Source organism: Gallus gallus, chromosome Z (genome assembly GCF_016699485.2).
Source record: "Gallus gallus isolate bGalGal1 chromosome Z, bGalGal1.mat.broiler.GRCg7b, whole genome shotgun sequence".
Lineage (NCBI taxonomy): Eukaryota > Metazoa > Chordata > Aves > Galliformes > Phasianidae > Gallus > Gallus gallus.
Genome location: NC_052572.1, coordinates 16656817 through 16682171, shown reverse-complemented (window position 1 = coordinate 16682171; position 25355 = coordinate 16656817). Strand labels below are relative to the sequence as shown.

Genomic DNA, 25355 nt, shown 5'->3' with positions numbered 1-25355 from the left:
GGTTTGCCTTCCTATCTTAAGGTTTGGCTTCTGAGAACTTTACAAATAAACATAATGAAGATAAAAAATAAAGGACCACAAAAAGCAGCTTAAAAGTATTAGCTGACTTTAATAAGGAGTAAGATAGGGAAAAATCTCACATGAACTGCTATGAAAAATTACTCTCAGCAGCATCTGATATAATTAAAGTGAACTTTCTCTTTAAAAACTAAACAGTAATTACATAAAATTAACCTGTCAGTTCACCCTTGTACAGTAGACTGTGAAATCAAACATCAAATCCATCTCTAAGGATGCTAAACTACTCCTGTTCCTTACATACTTAAAAGGCCAGTGGGAGCTCCTCGATCTCCCTCCCTCCCCTCCTTACTCCAGAAACAATTAGTAAAGCAGTCAGTCCAAAAAAAAAAAAAAAAAAACCAACAGAACGTTGGGCATACTGAACTCATCTCACCAGCAGTGGCATGACTCGCATGAAAAGGCAAACAAGTTTAAAGGAAACACTGTGGCTTTACATGTCTGTAGCTACGAAATTTATGGGATTTTGCTTTGCGGCAAACTTGAAAGCCCTTGGTGCTGACTTCACACTATCTTTTGAAATGAGGCAAGACTCACATTTTTCTGTTCTTCAGAAAATAGACTCTGGGAGATCAATCCCTCAAAACTACAGCAGGGAGCATGTCTGAAACACTTCATTTGTATTTGCGATTAGAAAAGAAGGCAAAACAAACAAATGCGCACACTGATTTTTCACACTCTAAATGTTCTACACAGACTACCAAACAGCAACTGTCCAAATATCTTACCAACTCCATTACAAACGCTTTCATTAGGATCAAATAATGTTTATTTTTAATAAGAGTCTAGCAATGATATGAAGGACTACCACTTAGTGAAATGTTGCAACACACACAGAACACCTCCTGACAGACAGACTGGCATTTCTGACTGCTTTATCTTGAACCACAGTTTCAGGAGGAAATAGCTTCAAGTTTTCTTATTTGAATTGGCAAACTGCTTTGTTTAATTTTTTTTTTTTTTTTAAATGCAGTAAAAGTTTTGTGTGACTTCAATGTGTTTATAAACCCGGACTGCTGTATTACTCTTGAAATACGTATTTTAACAAACATGTCTCAGTTGAGAACATTTTGCATTATTCTCCAGTGATTTTATTTTCCCCTTTGAAATAATCTGGATTTTGCTATGTGCAAACCTGTTCGCTTGTTATCAGCAAATACATCCAAATTTGCAACCCTGGAAATGGCACAAAATCATAAACGTATTTTTTCCTATCGTAATTCTCAGCAACTTCTATGTCCATTATGAATTTTATGCTTCAGATTTTGAGGTCTTTTAATTGCTCTAGAATTCTCTGGGATTAAAATAAAATACTGTATAAACCAGTATTATGGATGTGTTTCATTTTGGCTTTTGAAGCTTTCATGCCATAGAAAACCATAAGAATGCTACATATTAGTGCACACAGTACACTTTAAAAACTTGTTACTAAAAACCAGCAAGTGCAATATGTATGAGCTAAATGTTGTTAAAAAAATGCCTTGACCTGTTTGTCTTTATGAGAGCAAAACCAAAACCCAAACAAACCCCAAACCCCTACAAGTCATGTTTTTTGGGCACTTGTCTGGCTCCAAATCAGTTATTTTACCAATAACATAGGATTCATCCCATAAAAATTATTTTCAAGGTGAAAACTAAACCTGCCTACTTTCAGAAACTAAAATATCTACAGTGTTGCTAGCTCTTCACACTTTGATTCATTATAGCTGAAGTTTCCATGCCTTCTGGGAATCTAGCAATTGTTTATTGATATCTTCCCCATATTAAAGCTGGCAATTGAACAGACAGTTGTTAGGACAATGAGTTTCTGGTTTCTGAAGCCCAAGTTGTCCTGACATAAAATCACTGTTTTTGCTTGCTGTAGACATGTAAGGTACTGTAGCATAGCTGAGCTGTTGCCAAAGATATGGAATAAAAAGGCTTGGCATCTATCACATACTTGACACCTAAAGAGCACAGAAGCTCTAAAATTCCTATTCCCTGTAGGCGCACTCTTAGTCTAGACAAACTGATTTCTCACACTTTTAAAATGCATTACAACACTCTATTGTGATCATTTCATCCACACAGCTCCAGCTAGTGACAGAAGAACCTGTCCTTTAAGCGACATTTCAATGGGCTAAAGCTCCCGCTCCAAGATTCCATTAAAACAATATAATACTTGAAAAGAACTGTGCTGCACTGGGTTGAACTCTCTACTGTGTCTTCAGAGCTTTGTTCTGAGTTCAAGTTCTCATTGAAACTACCTGTGAACCAACTTTCCAAAACAAAGATGTTTTTGACAGCTAGTTTCACACTACTATCTTTTTTTTTTTTCAAAGTGTTCCTTACTGAATTTTGCTCCATTAGCATATTAAAATATTAGTGAGGTGTTCAGCATTACAAATTCTAAATAATAAGGTGACAACATAAAAGATGAGATTTGAACTGTATAGCTTTACTTTTACTAAAAATTAACAACCCCGTTTCACATCTTTAATGTGGGCTATCATCTAAAAGACTCTTTATGACCATTTTGGTTTTGGTAATATAGATCCACTCTATTTTTTATTTTTTATTTTTTTAGTAGTAACTTCTTAATATCCATGCGTGACATTTTGGATCTTGAAGTTGAGAGGGACAAAACACTTTTTTAAGCAGAACAAATTGCATCCAGCATCCAACTGCCTACAAACCATGAAGATTTTGTGCCTTTATTAAAAATTATTCTATTTAAAAACACTGGTCACGGTGGAAGAACTGGTAAAGCTGCTCCAGAAGGAGTAATAAGAAATAGTGGAAGTGCTATACAGGAGGAAAGAAAATGGGTACACAGGTACAGCATCAATGAAAACAGGATTCAGCATAAATGTGACATTCAAAGGAAAGGCATCACATCTTCAAGTGAGTTCCACGCTCACAACACCAGGACCAAAAAATAAAAGAAACTGAACTCTGCAGTTCAAGGCAAAAAGATAAAATGATTGAAAATATGTCTGAAACGCTTTCGAATGGGTGAGTCAGGTGTGCGGAAAGGTGTCACATTTCAACTCTGACATTTCTCCACGCATTGGCAAAAAGTGTACATAGCTGCTATCAACTATCTGCTGTTTAGCATCCCTCTCTTTCTTTTTTCCCCTTTTTTTTTTTTTTTTTAAATAAAGGAAACAGGGAACAAGCAATGGGAAGTTGATGTCAAAACACAGAAAAACCTCCCAGCAAGCTTCCCGCAACCACCCAGGATTTAGAGTCTTGCTAGGCGCTCTCTTTTCAATACCAGAATTTCACACATTTCAATGACCATTATGACTTCAAAGAATCAAATTTTCATCATTGTCCGTCATCTGCCGGTTGATTTGTATAAAGGAGTTCTTCTGCATGCACTCCAGACAAAAGGCTCCTTACTTTCGTGGCCATATATCAAATTTAAAAGTTCTGTTTGTGACAGTTGTGTCTGTGGTAAATTAGGGTAACACTGAAGGAGTGCAGCTGCTCTGCAGGAACCTCCTTTTTGGCATCATTTCACTTAAATAAAAACTGAATAATTAGCTTCTGCCTTTATTAAACCACAAAAATGCCACTGGCCTTAGTAATTACTTCCGGTTGCCCCACCTACTTAACCTCAGGAGTTTACACTTGTTAGAAAAGAGGGAAAGGAGAAGTTTTCTGTACTTTATGGGAGTCCACAGCAGCTTGCTTGCTTTCCCATCCCCAGTCTGTTTTACTAGCCTGAGTGCATGAAGTTTGGCTGTGGATTCGTGTTGCAATACACTTTCTGTAGGAGCTGCGATATGAAAGCACAGACTGGCTTGCATAAAAGCCACCAAGTAGCTGCTGTGACAGAAGCTTTTTATTTAGTGGGCTCAGCTGCTTCAACTGGAAGTCAGGATGACAACATATTTCTGCACTCCACTACAGTATTTTTGAAGGAAGTGTAAGAGTATGAAGTCTACTATGGAAATTGTGAATGGAAAAATGGAGCAGAATGAACTCAACGTGGTCAGACAACATTTATCTAGCAGCTACAGACATAACAAGGGGAAAAAAGCGTCTCTGCCCTTAGGAAAGTCTGTATCACACAGAATACTGTTTTCTTTCAGGCATCATGATCTTTTTGCATTATCATACTGATCTGTGAACAACACATAGTACCTAATGTGTTCTCCCATCTAACTGTGCCACAGATAAATAAAAAATCTCAGAAAAGGAGTTTAAGAAATATATTTAAAAAACAGAAAACCAAACACTGCAAACGTGAGACTGGATTCAATAACAATGCCAGAAAGCTTCTACTGAAGAACATCTCTTTCCATAGGCAGTTGTGCAGAAAACCCTAAACAGAAAGTGGGCATAGTGAAAAGGATATGAAACTGGCACTAATGGAAGCAGATATCATCACACTAATAGAATCACTGTAAATGGAAAGGAAGTGTCAGCACCCAAAACAGTCCATCTGCAAGCACTGTCAGCTTCAGCAAACTGCTTAGCAGTTTGCATTTCACAGCCAAGGAGCTGCTACTTTAACAGCCCTGGTGACCAAACTTTTGTCATTGTCACACAACCTCCTAGAGAAAGTCCTTGTCCTTCCATTGCACAAAAGCGCACTTGTATTTCTTGAAATTTTGTGTGCCCAATATTATTTCATGCTGGTTGAAAATCATGGCGTACCACATCCCATACACCACCATTAAGTCAGTATCACTTGGAATTGCTCAGAGAACAAGAAGAAAGAGAAAGCAGGCATAGACAGTTGGAGTTCCAAAGATCACAGCTGCTTTGTACACATGTTACTTCATTATAGTAAGCAGAAGACTTCCTCCTCCCCAACCAATCTTTCCACTCTTGAAACACAATTTTACTCCGAGTGCATTCCCAAATTGCCCATACGCATTTGTCTCCAGCAAGTCACAGAAAAATCATATTTATAAAAGTGATTAATGCTAAAATTTATGGCAAAACCTGCCAAGTTGTGTTTTTATGAGTTAAACCACAATGCTTAGAATAAAAACAAAACTATAAGATTTTGCATCTTCCTGATCACCCAACAAACATCAAAGCAGAGAGGTAGTTTCTGGGCAAACCATAATGCATGACAAACATGCAAAAAATGCCTACTATTCAGTCTGTACTTTTGATGGACAGGTAAACAACATTTTGAGACTTAGAAATAAAGCATCTGAAACACGCAAGTTCCACTTTCTGCACAGACAGGTACTGCATGCTTGGTATAGTTTTTTTTTCTGCCAAGAAGGAGTCAAAGAGCAAGACAAACAAACAAATTAAAAAAAGAAACTATTTAATGTATTTTTTTCCTGTAACTGTACCTCTTTGTTTTTGGAATACTGTCCGGGTTCATGTCACGAAATTAAAGAAAAAAGAAACCACGTATATCATTTCACAGTCTGACAAAAATTAAGAAAGCCATTATTAAATAGAGGGAAGTAAGGATGGTCAGGAGAGGAAAACTGGAAGAATAATACATTTTATAAAAATAGATGTTGCGTCTAGTAATGATCTGAGACTTCAACGTGGTCATGACATTCTTTAGATTGAGAAAATTATAAACAAAGTGCTTATCCAGAACAACAGGGAAAAAAGACTGAATTACTTATAGCAGACCCTGTAAACTACGTTTTCTTACAACACAGTAAGTTTTACATAGCATATACTATCTAGAATTCATTCAAAGCTTATGTAAGTAAATCTTTTGCTGACACACACAAGCAACTGGCTTGTTTTTTAGTCATTGTTTGTAAGGTATTTAAAAATACCTCGCTTCTACAGTCAACAATTTTTTAAAGCTTCACAGTCCTTAAATTAAGAACAGAGCAAAAAATCAAGTAGTTAAGAATAAGACAGCAGCATTTTTAGACCATAAACTTTCAAATTAAAGGAGAGACAGTCTTAGTTTACCTGCATTTAGAAAGCCTTCTAGTATATAAAAAGAAGTTTCAATCCCAGACACTAAAAATCCTGGCCAACAGTCCAGGGACATTGGCAGTATTTTCTGTATTTTTTGTGTGCTTCCAAAGCTGTTTTAGTGAAATCCTTACTGTTAACATGCACTAAAAGTTATCTGTACCTATGCGTGGAGGGGAAGTGGTCTGATTTGTGTGAGTTGTATGATTGCCGTGCATTCTTGCAGTTTTGTGCAAAATCTCCCTTATCTGTTCAAGTCGCAAAAGATCCAAGGGAGAACAGCATTCAAAGGCTGACAGTGAACTGAGGTACAACTTACAAATAAGCACTGCAATTGCTGCTGTGAACCTGGGCTTTTACAGAGCCAATTCATAATCCGGACAGCAAATACCTTAAAACCTGAGCTGCCGAGTTCAAATTGTAATGCATGCCAAAATCTTAAGACTTGATAACTCCAGTGAAATTTCTTACAATGAGGCTGCAAACAGCATCACCGCAGTGTATGAAACAGCTATGGTGATTCAATTTAATTAGCTAGCAGTCTCCTTGGGCTGGTAGCTAGGGCACAGAATACGCCCAAAATTTAAAAGAATTCCATTATTGTGCATTCCAGTGTTCCTTTCGTTTCACTTCCTAGCTACCTATTTACTCCCTTTCTTAATGGTAGTTGTGGAACACTTATAGGGAATTTAACTTTAAGGGTTAAAATTTTAGTAACTATGCAGATTTTATTAAAAAAAGATATTCATCAAAGGTTTGCATGGAGGAAGCACAAAGAACTGTTTTAAAATTTAATCTGACAATACTGTCACAGTAGTGCACAGACTGCTACTAACAACAATATCCAGAAATCCTGAGTTCATGTAAGCCAATGCCTGCTTCCATTGTGATGCATGTTCCCTTTTCTTTACACCTTCTTTATAATTAAAGTGATTTCTGTGATCTTTGTCACAAAGTAACTAGTGGTTTGAGACACGGGGGAGAAAAACAGAAAGCAAATCCCCAATCAAGAAATGCAAATTCAGAGCGAGATCCTTTGTTTGTGCATGCTTTGAGAAGTTGCATTTAAGAAGTTAGAAGGAAGCCAGACCTGTTAAAAGCTGTTCCTTACCCTAATGCAAGATGTAATGCTTCTATGTAATATGCATGGACTTCAAAAGTTGAAAGCCGGTGCTAAATAGTGTACACAATTTCCATACACAGCAGGTAGTGAAGCAAGAAAAGAAGGGACACAGTTACCCTCGTTAAAGAGATGCACAATAGAGAACTGTTATGCAGTGCTACCATAGGAAGGTCTATGCATCAGGGATGCTGCGGCTATTAACAGCTTAAATGTTCGCTATATTTTGTTAATTAGTGCACACAGCTTTTAAGCCTTCGATGTGTTTTAGAAAGATCCTTTCGAACAGTAACAGATTCATTATTTCCTGGTGGGTTCATGGGGCTTCAACTGTTTAATCATAATCCATAAATAAGTGGCTGAATACCACTGGACAAAAGCTGTTTCTTTAAATTTACCTATGTGGTTAAAATGCAAGCATTCTACAACATCTCTGTAAAAAGTAGGATCATAAATAGTATGTGTTACTGTTATTTTACAAGCTCTTTTTTTCAATTGCTCTATCTAGAAGTTTGTTGTAATTTGTGCACAGGCCTGTAGGTCTTAGCCTTTAAGGTTACTTACAGGGCAGAAAATCATGGTCTTCTACCTTCTAATATAATACCGAAACCTGTCATTAAGATAAAAAGCTTGGTATTCAAATTCAGTGATTCATTTTGATACACTACAGCTTCCTTTTAAGCATTCTATTACTGTGAGGGGGGAAAAAAAAAAATCAAAGGAGAATACAATGTGCAATTATTTTTACTGAACAGTGATAAAACAGTAAGATTTTTATTTTTTTGAAACAGGCATTACAGAAGATGATATTCAATCTCTGACTTATCAGACAGCCAGAATTAGTTGACCCAAGAATGCTTTTGAATGGAACTGGCATGGTGGCAAAAATGTGTTCTCCTAAGAAAAAATAAAAAAACAGAACAATAAAGAATAAAATATGAGTGCTGACTACACTTTATCTTTAAAAAGGTTAACATGTCCAGTTAACATGTTACTCAATGAAAACTTTCAAATACATGATTGATCATAATGATTCTGGCTTACACTGAAAAAATGCTTTTGTTTGTTTTTTACATGAGTACACACCCAAGACAAGTCTGTAAAGAAAAACTGTCCACTTCTTCATGAGTTAGAAGTAGGAATTACTCACATATTCTTAATTTTCAACATATGAAGCATAATAATAGTATCTAAAAAAAAAAAAAAGATACACTATTAATTCTGCATGTCTTTGTCAGTGCCTTGTTAGCCAGCACTTCGTAGAAATTCCTTATAATTCACGTTTTTCTCATTTCTTAACCCAATCTTCAGGCTAATAAATAATAGGATTAAGTTATTTACTCATCAAGCAAAGGTGTTCTTTTGCACAAAAAGCAAACGTATGGGCATTATGGGATGGACAGAATTGAGTATGTCAAAACCGAGCAACTTCCCTACAGTGCTTCACAAAACATGAACTAAAAAAAGTCTGTGGTCTGATCATTAGATCCCTTCTCTATGGTCCATGTCGTCACTCACAGTTTAACATTCATAATTCGAGAAAGCAGCCGTAAAGTAGTTCAAAGGCACTTAATAAGCTGTCTAGAATTGGAAGACCATCTCTTTACATTTCATCATTGATCATCTGAGTAGAAATATGTACTGAAGAAGCACCAAACTCTACTGCAGCATGCCTGCACCTCTCCTGCTCCTGCCCAAGATGCTCTAGCATTCCCATGTGATTACAGGGATGCAGTTTTCCCTTCCAGATGGAAAACTTTCTCTTTTCCTTCTTAATAAAGCATTTCAGCTAGAACTTCATAACTAGAAACAGCTTTCAAGTCCGCAAGCAGGATTTCCTTAGACAGTAAGCAGGACTTGTGTCTTATCTACAGAAACTTGGATTTACTACACAAATGCAGAAAGAGACATTTTAGTGAACAGAAAAACAATGGCACTGCAAGGGCTTGTTTACTTGCTATTCCTCGCAAGACAAAACGAATTCCTGTTATCTACCAAAATATTTCATAACAGGGGTTACTATTTAAGTATTCTAGACAAGTTAGGAGTAATGCTTTGTGGGAAAATGAAAATATGACCTAGTCTCTGAAGAGCAAAACTACTTACCAAAACAGCTCTGAAAATGAAGTTACTGCTTTACGCCTCTTGATTACTAGACTATATCAACAGCTTTTGTTCTTACTAGCAGATTAGAAACACTGCCTACAAATATGGACTTAGAAAACCAAACACGCATTTGCAAGTTGAATAACCTGTTGGAAACCAGACAAACTAAACATGGCACAATGATACTCCTTTAATTTGTTCTGAACAGCCATTGTAGCAAGCCCTTCAGAATGAGTATTCTTTGATAGAAAATAAAATACTATGTAATGAAACAAAAAAACCTCCTGCATACCCTTCAAAGAGAGATATTCTTTGACCCAGTGCTCCCAGACTAAAGCCCTGAAATTTCTGCACAAGAATGCTGCATGAAGGAAGTCCAGACAAAACAGACACTCGAGATGTAAGGAGGTTGTGTAACTTCAATCTCAGACACTCCTCCTTTCAATACCCAGCAGAGATAGCACTACCACGCACCCAAAGAAAAGGCACTCAGAGGAAGAAACCCAAATCATTTGCCCTATTCTAAAAAGAACTATATCTATATAGAGATGAGGATGCAATTGCAGCAGATTGTTAGAACAGTGGATCACTTTACACTAAGTTCTGGGCTATCTGCAAAATATAGTTATCTAAAATGAAAAAAAAAAATCAAGCTGCAGTTTACTCAATCAGCAGAATTTATATTGCTCTTAAAAGACAGTAAATTTGATTAGAATTTCCTTAGCTTCTCTAACTGCTTAAAGGCATAGGAACTTTCTTCATCTAAGGTAGTAAATCACTGCCTGCAGACATTCTTACAGAAAGCTGTCTATTGGTATCTAGCTGGCCAGGTTTTCTAAACCACTGCAATCTTGATCAAACTATAACTGCTTAAAAAGGGAGTTGCAGCAAGCAGTATTGACAGAACTGAGCTAGAATATTTCAATGGAAGAAGGATTTAATTGCCAAACAGCAAAACACAGTGAACTAGCAGTGCTGAAAATGTGTATATAGCTAGATTATCTGTAGCTACACAAACCTGAGCTTGTACAGCACTCCAAATGCAACTACCGGACAAAACTACAAAAGAAACTGCCAAGTTATTTATACGGCCTATGTTTAGAAATAAACACATTACTCTGCTAAACCACTATGGTGTACATGAAATGAGAAGGATTATTACTCAGAACTATTAAAAACTTTAAATATTAAATGTCATATCAACAGCTTGACATCCAAGGCGTTTTTTTTTTTCCCCTCCCCAGAGTAACATTGTTAGCCTTCAATGGGAAAAGAAAAAGAAAAAGAAAAAGAAAAAGAAAAAGAAAAAGAAAAAGAAAAAGAAAAAGAAAAGAAAAAGAAAAAGAAAAAGAAAAAGAAAAAGAAAAAGAAAAAGAAAAAGAAAAAGAAAAAGAAAAAGAAAAAGAAAAAGAAAAAGAAAAAGAAAAAGAAAAAGAAAAAGAAAAAGAAAAAGAAAAAGAAAAAGAAAAAGAAAAAGAAAAAAGAAAAAGAAAAAGAAAAGCAATGTTTTTAAAGATGATCTTTTGCAATAAAGATCTTAGACACACAAACTAACAGTAACTATAAAAAGAATAAAAGTATGCGAATATTTAATTCAATGCAAGCTCAGACTTTAATTAAATATTTCTAGTTCAAGAAGATGCATCTGTATTTTTATCCGTGAACATTTAGCCTTCTCTTGAATATTTCACTTGTATAGAAAGAATGCATTACTTCTAAAATACTCCCAGAATGCAACTTAATGGAAGCTGTTGATCTAATTGAGGAAAAAAAAACAAACAGAGGAATACAACCTACAAGAAAGAAGTTCAGGGGGAAAAAGAAAGAGGAAAAGCATAATAATAGTGGTATCTCCACCTGAAATTCACAGAGACTGCCATCAAGGTACCTATTCTTTGAATACAACTTTGCTGCATCACCGAGCAATACATACAAGGCACACAAAATTCTCTAAGCTACATTCCTCACCCAAGGAGGAATGCTGTCCTAAACTCAATTCTTTATGGTAACCAGTTGAATAAATACTGCAGTTAGAGTGGATTAAATGAAGAAAAGATTATTCTAAATTCTTTTATCCTATTAAAGCGCTTTAGGAACAGCTTGAACTCACCCTTAAGGAATAACCTGTAAGGGGTTAACAGTATATATATTAAAAAAACCAACAAAAAACCAGAACATCTACTATATACTTATTAACTAACACAGTGGTAATGCTTGGAGAATTCTTGGCTGAATAGTAGTTTCAAGGAAAGAAAATATAGTAAGCCTGTCTTTAATAAATGCATACTTTGCCAAGTATTTCTCTTCACAGAGTTGCAAAAACAGCTCCTATAAGCAGTCCTCAAATGTCACACTGTCTCGCACGTAATTTTATGACACGTTACTGCATTGTTTTTCAGAGTAAAGCATAGCATATACTCTTGGTTCTTGGGAAAGGCTGTTAGGACGATCACACTTTGCAAAGCATGCTAAGGTTTTATTTGCTACATCCTTTATTTCACAGCACTGTAGACTATCAGACTGATATGTGATGAAGTTTCATCATTCCAGGCTATTTCTCACTTATTTGTATATTTTATTTTGAGCTGCAGTATTATCTCTGTTTATTGTAAGATACATGTAAGTCCACACATCATGTTCAAACTCAGAATGTGAAATTTCACTATTTTCCATACCTCAAGTAGCACTGGGATTTGGATGAAGGTGTACAACATGACTTTATCCTGAAAACACTGCATGACGATTACTAATAATGCATTCTTCCAGAAAAAAAAACTAAACTATTTCTGCAGTTGGTTACTGAATGTCCATGCATACTTTCTTCCCCCAAAGAGGCTTGTGTTCTCAGAATCCTACTGTTACACTGCTGCTCCTGTATTATACCATAGTAAACACAACAGACACTATTTGTTTGTTACCCCTAGACAGCAAGAAGGAAGCTACTAAGACTCCTGATCCCCATTTCACAACAGTTACTAATTAGTTTTGGCCTAGGCTGCTCAGCATGCCGCACTGACTACACTCTTGAACACAATCGGAAAAGTATGAACTCCTCAACCCTGAAAAAGTGAGTATTTTCTGCACCAAATTTAACTTATACAAAAGGTATCTTCAACAACAGTTATGTAGAAGTCTGTCCACAATGAGAAGGAAACTGGCCTTCTCTCTACTGATCTTTCATAACAAGACATCTGAACCACTGCTGAAAAAATTCACAGTACAGAAAAAAATAATAATTTTAGGACAGCAGCTGAAGTGTCAATTGCATGACTGCCATTAGCCTGTCATGCCTATAACACAACCTGTCTCTAGATATTCGTGCCATGCTGCATAAACACTTTTGTACCATTTCAATTGCACTTGATAGCACTCTTTTTCAATGCTCTGTGCAGCAATCCATTCTATCTCATCTTGGCTTTATACAAAATATAAACATCTGTAACGTGGCTGGAACTAACAGCTGATCCTTAACTACTGTTCCACAATATTTCTAGAATCTCCCAAGTAAACAAACTCCTCAACTGCACTTTGCTTTCATTTTTGTTTAGAGCCACAGGATGTTTATGCTGCTATTGAGATGCAAAGATTATTTTCTCCAAGTTTTAATTTTGAAATACTGTTCCAATATTGGCATCACTTGACCACTACAGAAAGGTCTGTTTAGTGGTATATATTTGGGGGCAATCTGGTATGGCACATACAATTGCAGACACCAGGTTTCATGGAAGTGTCGAGGCTGTGGGTGTCCAATTTTTGGGTTGTCTGGGCAACACTGAGTGAAGAGGAATTGTCCTGGGCCACATACATGTGGGTCATTCCAAAAGTAATGCCTCCTATTTATTTCCATAGAAACAAAAGATACAAAGAGCACAATAACACTATTGGATAGAGCAAATTCTTTGATACAAAACGCTATTTTTTCAACACCAACACCACCATTAGTTACGCATTTTCGCTAGCAAAGAACAAGAGCCTGCATGCTGCACTCAAAAAATGCGCACCAGTGGAGGTGATCCACTGTCACCACTGCCAAAATGCAGCACCCACTGCCTCACTGTGCTCACATCCACTATTTGGTCTCCACCAACATTCAGCAAGTGTCGATGAATGTCAGTGGGTGCCATTTTTTTCCACATGGAGGAGTTCAGAGACACAACTTTGCTTCACATGCACTTCCATGTCAGACACTGTTCTATCAGATTGCTCTTCTGCTGCCATTAGTTGCACAGCAGCAAAATGTACTGGAATATTGGTGGAAAGGTTCAGTCTCTATCGCTATACCACCACCATCTGTCTCAGATGTTGTGGGCCAACATCCTAAAATAGGAGGCATTACCTTCAGAACAGTCCTCATAAAATATATAATATAGTTAATGTACATAAAGTTACAAAATTTATTTTTGATAGGTTTTTTTTTTCCAAACATAAGAAAGAGAGCAACAAAACCATAAAACTAGGTATTTGACCTTTTTATGAAACTAATCCATCAGACCGTTTTGATGGCAGTGGTTGCAATACTTTGTGAGTTCTCAAGATGTTCAGAAGAGACTTTTCATGAATTTTTTTTTTTTTTCTGTACTTCATTCTTGACAACTTTTGTTCACAAATGTATGTACTGGCAAAAAGCGATGACAGGAAAAAGGTATGACTGTGAAGTGAGGGGTACTTCTCTCTGGTAAGGGCGGTCTTATAAAATTCTGGTAAAGAGACATGATCAATTTTTTTATTGCAATTCTATACATTCTATTTGAAAATTCATAGGTAATGTATTTATGTTGACTGAAAATGGCATCACAGATAAACAAAAAATTAATGATTTTTTTTTTTGCAATCTTGAAATCCATTTTAAGCAAAACTACCAAAGCCTGATAGAATGAACATGGAAATCAAGTTACTTAATACACACAAACAGTTAAATTTTTCAGAACACTACCTGAGGGAGATTTGCTGCCAACAGCCTTTGTCCTCTTTAGCCCATATTTCCTAATGCAAGCAGGGTCTGGAGAGACTACTTTTCACCCAGCTATTTGTCCAAACTCTTGGAATATGACCTAATTGGTGGCCAGAGATTCAAAATATGATGCAAGAACTGTATTTTTGTTTAGCTTTGTTCAATTTGTATTATGCTATTTGGATTTAGCTGTTCACCAACACTCACAGAAAACGGCCAATAATTCAGATAAAGATACTGCTTTTTGAATATGTTCTACGTAAGTGAGCATATAGCATTGAGAAATCCCACTTTTTTTTCTAATATTGATAACCCTATATTTATTTCACATTCATTTTTCACTATTTCAATAGAACTAATTTTTCTATCATATTCTATGCATGATGAACTGCAGGAAGATGGCAACTCACTGCTGCTTATGTTACAATACTTTTCCCCCTCTATGTCACTTCTTTTTTCCAAGACAAGGAATATTTTGTTCTTTTTGGATTCAAACAGATTCTAGCTAATTCAAAGGAATCCCTGTCAATCATGTTCCAGTTGAGTGTATGCTCATGTAGGAATATGAAGTCCACAAAAGTACTGAAAATAGATTCAACTACAATAAGCAATTAGAAGTTTATAACAGCCACAGTGTTGCTCTATGTTAGACTTGTAATCATCAACTCACAGAGGAGATCAGTTTCCAAATATGTGTTACAGAAGGAATACAGCAAATGGAGAACCATACCATATTTTTTGCCCATTCCTGCATCTTCTTTCTGATACATACAAAAACTACCTGTAAGGTGATGTCAGACTTAAAATATGTATACAAATCTATATGAAAAGGCCAGCAATTTCATCAAAATACAATTTAATGACTTCCAACTATAGATGCCTGTATCTAGCAGTAAGAAAAAGGAGGGCTTTTTAAAATTAAATGTTAAGTATTGACTTCTGGAATACTGTTTAATCACAACTGGCAGAGAAACAGTAGTTTTATTATACCTTCCAATGTCATTAAAAAAATTACCTATTTAATCACCTGTAATGTACTGTTACTTAAAATTAGTAAATATGCTGCAAAAACCTGAAGTATATTAATACAGCACTCTATTTATCCACACGGTTTAACACACATCTAGAGAAATTCTGAAAATCCCAAGAACGGTTGAAAACCACATTAAACCTCTTTGTGAAGGCCCTCCTTTCTAATGGGATATATAGTTCTGCTTATTAATATAAATTATTGGACATTTTATGGCACTAGGAATAATTCTTCAAAAACTTATCTAAATATTCAAATGAAACTTTAGAGATTTTACTCTAATTCGATAGCATTTTTTTCAGGCCCAAGAATCTGGAGGAAAATACTTGTGCATCTAGAATGTGCACTTCTGTGCAAATTATTACAGGAAAATACTCTTCAGAGTGACATTTACTCTAATATTCAAAATAGCTGAGAATTAAATGACCGTTTAGTTTACATGTTTCTACAATCAACAAGCGAACAGTGGACTTGAAGAAAATGATCCAGTGGCTACTAACATCAGACCTCAAAAACATCTCAATGACTATGAGTGCCTTCAACTCGGTAAGAACACACAGAGATGGTACAAACAACCATGACATTTACAATTAGTTTACACTAATACTGAGAAAAAAAGAACAGTTGCATTTCAAAGTAGTATCACTTTAACTCAACTATAAGGATAAACTTGCATTGCTAGACAGACAAGGTAATGCAAAACCCTAACTTAGGATAATGCAAACTTAACTATAAAATGGAAGATAAAAGAGTATCTATTTTGTGGGTCTGCCTTTGCACTGCAGTCTCTTTCAGATTGACGTATTCATCACTGGAGGCCACAATAGGGAAAGCTGATGCTGTAAATTCAGGTATTATAAATATTCTACTTAGATTTTTTTATACATTAAAGAACAGTGTTACAATAATCAAATTTAATTTATAATATGTTTAGGGAAATGTAGGTCTACTGACGTGGTGCATCTTATTTACATAGTGACTCGTGAACTCCTGTACATTAAATGAAACTTCCTGAAACTCAAGTTATGCAATAGGATTAGCAAGATAAACGTTCTTGCTAAAATAAAGTATTTTTTTTCCCTTACTTTTGAACCTAGAATGATGTTAAAAAAAATTAAATACAGAAGAAAAAAAAAACTACAAAAAAAAAAGGCATTTACAGACAGGTAAAAATTTATTATTGCTAAATGTAAATTACAAACTATAAGAAATAAAAGTCCTATATAGTTGTCAAAGCACGTGCACTCTTTTTCTAATGATCTGTTACCTTAGCTGTCTGAATGTATAGTTAGTTATCTGTACAAATGTTCCATTTAAAAACACAAATGCCAAACATTTCTTCTTGTTTGTAAGTAGTTAACATAGCTTCAGGATTACAAGCAAGCAGATACAATATGAACTGTCTGGTATATATGGTGGGACTCTTTTTTCCCTGAAGATTCAAAAGTGATATGAAAACCAATGAAAAGCATGCTTCTGCTGTGACGCATTCCCTCCAGAAGTCTTACAAAAATTATACTATTGAATAATGTAAACATAAGTGTCAGGTTCCATCTAGAGTAACAGACCACACATTATGGAAGAACTTACAAGAAAAGATTGCCAAATTTCTGATCTGCTACTGATTAGCAGAAGAATGTTATGCGTTTGTTCCTAGTTGTAATCCAACCTTCATGCATATTCAAAAGCTAGAGTATATGTACATAGTAACAATAAACTTGCATGCCTCTTTATACACACTATTTTGTAATATGGGTCCTAATGAAGATAATTTTAGGAAGCTGGCAAATTCTGTATGATTCCACTACACAGAAGAATACTCAGATTTCAAAAACATAAAACTTGTTATAAATTACAGCTCATACTGAACCCTGACCACAATGTAATAATAAACAAGGTACTCATCACATTATATTGCTTAATACTTGGAATGCCATATTTCCTTCACATACTTGTTTTACTAATGCTGCCTTTTAAAAAATGTATGAAGGATTTTTGCTTTGTAGTTCACATTTGTATGGCTTTCCTAGAAGAGTGCAGAATACCATACTGAATGCCTATTGTGTAGAAACAACCCCAAAGGCTGTATCATAGCAGTATGCAGTAGAAAACCCTTACCAATTTTTCATCAACTGTGATGAGTTGCGTGTCTCGAGTTTGGTCCTGTGCCAGCCGCCATGTGGAAGTGCTCAGTGACCTGCGGTGCAAGACTTGAAGTTAAAAAATGATTCATGCAATGAGAAAATAGAGGCAGACAAATCTTACATAAACAAGTTACTTTAACAATATCCGTCTTGTAAAAAAAATTGAAGAGGGAGAGATGAGGGCACAAAAATCCTTTTTCTCCCCAATTAGTTCTGTCTGCTGAGTTTTTGGCAGACTCCCACTTAGCAGTTCACAACAGGCTGCACTTTATGTCAGCCTACAGGCTCTCTGTCACAGAGAGACTGCCAGTGGCAAGGACTGTACTGCTCTATATGAATGTACAGTAGCTGGTTTGTCACGAACAGACAGAAAAATACAAGGCTGTTGCAAGTATTCTGGAACTCTGATCCTTAAAATGATGCCATCAGAAGAAAAAAATCCTAAACCTATTTGTAATGGGAAAGCTCCAGTTCTACACTTCAAACCAGAACATTAACTTTTTTTTTCTTTAAAGCAAAAAGAAAAAATCAACAAACAGAACAAAAACTCTGGGCTAATAATTCAAACAAAATTTTCTGTATTTGAGTAGGCAAAGTTCACAACCATTTTGCTGCATTCCAGTACAGGCCAACTTATGAGCTTCCAGGAAATACGATAAATCTTTCTGCATAACTGCTAAACCTGCAAGGTACAGATGGAAACATGGAATCCAATCCCACATCACTGAATCAAGAAACAGAATTTGCTATTATTTTGCATTATGTCACCAATGTCAGGATCAGTCCTTTTGAGTGCAAATCATCTTTTGGCAAAACAATGCAACAGCAAGTGAAGCAAGCCAGAAAGCACAATTCTCTGAGCTAGTAGTGTGCTTCATGTTTAATTAAGGTCATTTTAAACAAATGAGGCACAAAAGTGCAGGAATACAAACAACTAACCAGGGGCTAAGCCACTTAAGTTTCAACTGTTCTTCAGAAGATTACTCAACTTGGGAAGCCAGATGTACTTGCAGATGCAAGAGAACTTTTAGATTTTGCCTTTGGGATGCTTACAATTGTACTTCCAGTGATTTAACACTACTATCTTTTGAGGAAACCATCCACAATTGTCTTAAGAAATGAAACAGCTTTTTAATCAGAATTCCAAGACTCTCAGAAAATCCACAACACAAAAATAATCTCCACATCCAACTATACCATAACTACTGAACAGACAATACTTTAGAAGGGATACTGGGATAACTAGCATGCAGTCATTCAAAACCTGTAGAATTACAACAGTGTACCTTACAAAGCATATTAGTAAGACATGAGAACATGGAAGCTGTAGCTAAGGATAGAGTCCCAGTGATGTATGCACCTACTCATGTCTTCCAGTTTTAAATCTTTCTCCAGTTTTTTGTGGATTCTGGTGACAATGCATTTCATAGATTCATAGAATGATCCAGGTTGGAAAAGACCTTCAAGATTATGAAGTACAATCAGCAACCTGACATACAAAGTCCCATCACTGAACCATATCCTTCAGTGCCACATTTGAAAATATGAAAACAATCACTTGGAAACAACCACTACAATGCTACACAGAGGAGAATAGCTGTACTGGATGTAGAATGTTAACTAAATGAGCATTCAATTTTCAGACAATATTGGCATGGCAAAGTTTTGAGGAGGCAAAACTTACTAGAAAGGAATTTGAAATTAGTGACTATAAAAAGTCTCAGTAATATTATAAAACAAAGTAACTGCAACAAAGCTCAGTTCAGTAATATTTCAAATGTAGATTCCCACCAATATATATACACCTAACATGCTACTAAATTACCTTTAATTTTCCAGTAATGACAACAAGTAGTCTTTAAGTCATGAAAATTAAACTCAACAAATAAAGCATAAAGAATCACACAACTTTGTGACATGGACAAACACATGCATTTGAAATGACAAATAAATGCCTCTAAGGGTACTCAGAAGAACACCACAAAGCTTTTGAGGAAGCCAAGGAATGCAAGAATTTCACATGCAGATGATAGCTACTCTGTTACCTCAAAATCTCTGTTCCAGAGAACTTCTGGCTTAACACAGCTCTCATTTTTTTTTTCAGTTTGCACATATCAGACAAGGCAGTCATAAAAAAGGATACAGTAATACTGAAGTATGCTATAAAGATGCTTCTAGATGCAGCCGAGAAGTTACCCTAAAACAGGAGCACAACACTTGACTTGCAGAAGGAAGCAGCTGAGGAGCACATTATTTCCAACCTTAACCAAGGCAAAACATTGTGATGGGGAAAAAAAGTTTACCTCCTCATGTCCTCAGGAATTTTAGTACCAAAACAGCATCCCACAACGATATGGTGTTCACCCTATTACATAATATATGGCCAAGGAAAGATATTAGATCATATAATCAAACTGTAGAGAACTGCAGATAAAAAAATGTGATATAAATCTGGAAGCTTTTCCTTACTCTATGAAAAGGTCTGAGGAAGATGTGAAGAGTTTGAGTTTGCCAGGATTGGACTAATTAGGGTGATGAGAATCACACGTTTTCTTTGTAATGTAAATGCAATTTGAACAAAATTTCAAATTGAGTTTGAGCCAGCTTTTTAATATCAAAAAGCATTTAGCAGCTCTAAAAAGCATAAATGCCATGCCCTTCCAAAATTATTTCCACTCAGATTATGCCATCTGACATACATTTTACTCAGGTGACTGCTCATTTTTGAAATTTCTGCCTTTGCAGAAAAAAATAAGAATTCCTACCATTAAAGTTGAGAGGGAAAAACACATATCTGTAAAAATCCCATCAGATTAAAAGTGGGCAGAATCTTCCTCTGAGATGCCACTACACTGCACACAGGATGAGTTAATGTTTTTTGCACAAGGTGTCTCTGTCAGATGGGATAAATTGGAAGGCATCCCACCTTACAGCTCTCCATGATGTTTTAGCTCTCTTCTTCAAAGGCAGATAGACAGTTTTTGCTAACTTAAGTCAATTTTTGCTCCTTTTCACCACTTTAGAAAAAGCTCATCTGCCCCTAGAATTTGTAACCTTCTTCCCTTCAGTATGCAGCCGTCTGCTCAGGTCTGGATTAAAGGGAGGTGGAATTTTCTTCAAGAACTTTGTAAATGAAAACTGTTTGAAAACAGGTATTTGGACAGAAAGAATTTGAAGCATAAGTTCATGGAGGACTCTGTATAAGAATACATAAAACACCAACTTTCCTTCAAAAATGACAGACTCTTGGTACTACCATTTGTTTCATCCTCTCATAGGGAAGTATCCTAGAGACTAGAAATATCAGCTACTTGAAAATATCATGCAATATGAAATATCACTATTTAGAAGTTAATAAAAGTGTTACTGTTTCCCAGAGAACTTAATTTTCACCAAGTTTCCTCCCTCAGTTTCCCTTATGCCAGACACTAAGCTGAGGAAGGAAACCTCTTTCCCATAACCCTCTTTTGAAACTCCCACAATTGTAAGTAACATATCATTGAACACATTTGCCCTCACAAATCAGTCACAGAGTCTTGACAACACTTACTTAACCCTTAAATGTATTGAATATATGATCTAAATACCTTAAGTGCCTACTCCATCTCAAATTTTATTCTGTCCTCAAGAATAAAGCAATTCTCACAAGATTCCCAATTAATACTTGACTCTGCCCACATACACCCTGAACCTTTAGATGGCTTCTCTGACAGACCAAATTGCAGAAGTATAAAACAAACTCTTTATTATTCCACCTTCTTATGATTCTTTCCTCTCACCTCCGGAACTGTAATCTGCTTTTCACTTTTTTTCTTTCTAAGCAACATGGCTTAAGGTTATTGCATTTTGCCTTTTTCAGCTGCTTAGGCTTTCTTTTTCCCCTGGCCAAAAATCTCAGGTTGACGCCACAAGAGGAGAAAGCCCCATTTCTCACCCTGTTCCACAATGAACCAAGCTCTGATTTAAAATTACTGTACACAGAATATTTTAAATAAATATATTAGTATTTTAATTCTAAAGTTCAGAAGCTCTACAGAGAGTTTGAGACATTACAGCTAGTAACAATCAAGCTTTCTGTCTTCTAGGTTCATTAATCTCCCATCCAGAATACAGATTCAGACAAGCTTCCTTCACACTTACTATCTACCAAACAAAGCAAGATGAGACTCCAAGCTGGCCAAAGCTCCGCTGCGGATTTGCGTAAGCATTTTTCTTACTGTGAGTTCCCTACTGATGAACAAATAAGCTTTAAATGCAAAAGCTGGGGCTTATTGGAATAGTTAGCCTTTTAAAACAAATGAACAAAAAACTCAAAGTGACTTAGACAAAAGTAAAATTAAGGTTTATTAAAAAGTCACTCATGTCCTCTCTGATCTTCCTGGTACTTTCCCACACGCTCAGTATGAGGCTAATCAACACTGCAGCTTCTTGGACTGTAGGAAACCTTATACAAGTTCTTCTAGTCTCTAAGAAGGCTTTATTTCTGCCAACAAGGAGGCCTGGCTGTGGCTGATGGAGATGCATTTGGCACCAAGTCCCTTCTCCTCAAGGACATTTCCTCTCTTAAATATAGTTACTGTATTAATGGAAGATACCTGCTTTGTTCTATGAACACTGACACAAACACAGAGGTATCTTTGTCTTTCCACAAACACAATTAACTTGGTATGAACCTGGAGCAGGTCCTTTTGCTCACAGAGAACATCACCACTTAAAATATCATTCTGTTTGCAACACTAGAAGTCCCTTCCCTTCCCAAATGTGTTGGGCATTTAAATTCCTTAAATTTGATCTACAAGATCCTGTATAATTGTTTCACATTATCATCATTTGATCATTTCTATCATTTATGATCATTTCACTATACTAATGTCTGCATTTCACTTAAAATATAACTATTTATAATACAATTCTGTCTTTAGCATGAGTCTAATCATGGCCTAGCTCAGCATGAAGTTTACTTTAAGATCTCCTATAAAACAACACACTTCAATTACATTTCTGGGTTTTGGTGTTAAGACTTATTTTCAAACAGCTAGGGTCACTTTTTCTTCCCTAACATACAGTCCTTTAGAGAAGCATCATAGACATGAACATTACATCCAAACTGGGTTACTTACAACTTGTTATTTAGAATCTCACAGTAAATTTAAAATTATTTTATATTGAACAGAGAGAGAGGAATAGAAAGCTGGCAAAGGGTACTCTACACGGTCTTCTTGGTAAATATTTTGAAAAAAAAAAAAACAACAACAACACTCTCCCATCAGCTCAGTAACACTGAATGAATTAATGATGAATACAACTGAAATCCTGTATCTGTAGACTTCAAAAAATTCATTAAGTTTTGCTTATTTTGGAAAAACCATGACCAGCTATCCACCCAGATGTCTTCTACGGGAAGAGGTTACTCCCCTTCTACAGTCAGTAAAGTCACAAATAGATTCTGTAACTCTACTAGACAAATGGAGGGGCCCATGATGAAAGCCCTTGAAACTCTTCAGTCCTCAGTACAGCACATACACAAGTTTATAGTCTCTTGACTATCTTACCCTACTATATAACAAGGAAACAACAGAGTTCCTTGCTTCTTTGGACATACGTCTCTTCTTCCATTTCTGACAGTAGAGGTCCCAGCTCTGCTGATACCATTAACCAGTTCTGTTGAACTGGAGAAACCAAACAGTTGAGCACAGAAATTTTCTGTAATATTTGGATAAAGGAAATCAAGGTATTTGGCTTAAACATTTACCTTAGTAATTTTGGATATCTATTGTCAACTTTTTAAAATTATCAAACATGAAGTTCTTAAGAGTCTGCTAACAACCAGTATTTAACACCTATATGATCTGTTTATTTAACCACACAAGTGTAAGTCTTGTGGAAGAGGATGCCAGCCACAGAGACTCTGGAAATCTCAAAAGGAATGCCCACAAGCCAAGCAGAAGGTGACAAGCAGCCATATTCAGAAGGCATGAGTTTGCCTTCCACAAAGAGCAACGCTTACTGGCACGTTATACAACAACTATATACGAAAACTTATATTTACCTGATCTAACCTAGGAGTTGAGACTGAATTCATGGCAGGAAAAAAAAAAAAGTCTCCTTAACCTCTTCATGAAACACATCTGACTGTTTGATCTATTAGCACCCCCTTTTGGTCAACCATTGGAGATATACTAAACAAAAGTAGATACTATGGCACACATAATCAGATCACAACACAAAGATAGAAAAAAAGTCCAAGAGAAAAACCTCATGAAAAATGAAGGTACTTACTTAGAATTAAGTGTACATGGCGTTTTAAGTAATTGGAGACTGAATGATCAAAATAACCAGCAGGTATGCATTTGCAGATGCTGGACTGAGCCCTCTGACGCACAAAATAGGTAATCATTCTTAGAAAACCAATTTCTTTATTATTTATGATTATTACGGCATTTATTAGGAACAACAGAAGCATCACAGTTTATAGTCACCATAAAAACTGAAATTCTGAACAAGAACATGGAAAAACTGCCAGGTCAGAACTCTCCACAGCACCCAACCTAGTCACATGTTGCAATTTAATAAAGTAAAAACAAGTCAGTATAAAGTTCTTTCATGTATAATGCAGACATCAGTGACCTGTTAAATCATTTCAGATACAGTTCAGATCATGGCATTCAGGTCTAATGTAATGCATTTTTATACAGAAGGCTCATAAAGCTGTATTTGTGGAAGATAAAATATAGTGGGATGATTTATTGGTAGTAGATTTACTACTGAAATAATATAACTAAAGTGACAATGACTTATCAGAGTCATTAATGATGTTATAAATATATCCTGGTTAAAATATTGTTCTTACAACATAAACGAAACATGGGACAGTTCATAACTCCGAACAGTCCAAGTGGAATCCGTATGGTTCTGTTTTGTAGTATAATCTCCATGAATAGCTTCTTCTAGGTTTGGAGGTGAAGCAAGTTCCCCACTTACACACAGTTACACTCTCAGACATTAATGGCGTTATTTGCTTGCAAAACAATGCTAAATTATAAACACTGCAAAGATGGCTTCTGGATGAATGATAGGAATACTGAATTGTTTACCTAAACTACTGCCATTTCTATATTAAGCAGCAAAAAAGACCAACGCTGAAATAGAACTGTATAAATACTGCATAAGAACATAAAAGGTCATATGCAAAAAATACATATATTCCAGGTGTGAGTTTAATAACCAGGGCAGGAACTTTTTGTGCTTTACTGTCAGGCAAATCTACTTACAAAAAGAAGCACTAGTCATCTAAATACACTGAATAAACAAGACAATAACTTCTAGCATTTGACCCGTGGCTTAGCACGCATTTTCAAAGCTAAGCGCTAAACTGGTTTGCCTTTGGAAATATAACTTGTTTAATATTTCTAAGTACTAAGTACTTTAGTTCTTTTGAGTTCTACTATAATTATTCCACAGAGAAGGAAATCCTTGCAACAGCCATGGCATCAGCTGAACCACAGCACTATGCAAGCACAGCTCCAGTTCCCAACACCGTCCTAGGATCAGAGCACTGCAGCCACCTGTAGCACCCCAGTGAAGTCCCCAGGACAAAATCTAGCTCCATGAGTTGCCAACACCTGAAGCGCAGAGGAGAGCAGTGCAGCCTTTCCCACTCCTCAGCTGTGGTCAGACAGCAAACACAGGCATGGCTAACCTACTCCTGCAGAGCTATTCAAGTGTCTCTACCATGCTCAAGATCCTGCTTTATAGGAGAATTAACCAGGTGGCTGCATGCACGGCACAAGCGTATGCACAATGAAAACTACTTGAGCTGAGGAACATCTGGGGCAAAAATTCACAGAGCTAGCACAGGCTCACACCAGCACCCAGGCAAACACAGACTCCATGCCCAAAAACAAGTCTGAGAAAGCCCCAGGACAACACCAGACTGTTTCTCAACCCTCCTGTATACAAACTCTGTCATTAATTGGATCTAATGTCATATAAGTGTTTCTAGATCCCTTTATGCAAATAATTCAAATT

At 36.1% G+C, this 25355-nt stretch overlaps 1 protein-coding gene across 2 annotated transcripts in view; it reads right to left on the bottom strand.

The window, feature by feature from the left end:
* NDUFS4 (NADH:ubiquinone oxidoreductase subunit S4) overlaps positions 1 to 25355 on the bottom strand; it is a 46061-nt gene that overhangs the window by 7145 nt on the left and 13561 nt on the right. For both annotated transcript variants that reach the window (XM_424788.7, XM_015277565.3), the window contains exon 2: positions 17302 to 17380. In XM_424788.7, the coding sequence (XP_424788.6) occupies positions 17302 to 17380 (79 nt within the window). The remainder of the gene's footprint in view (positions 1 to 17301; positions 17381 to 25355) is intronic.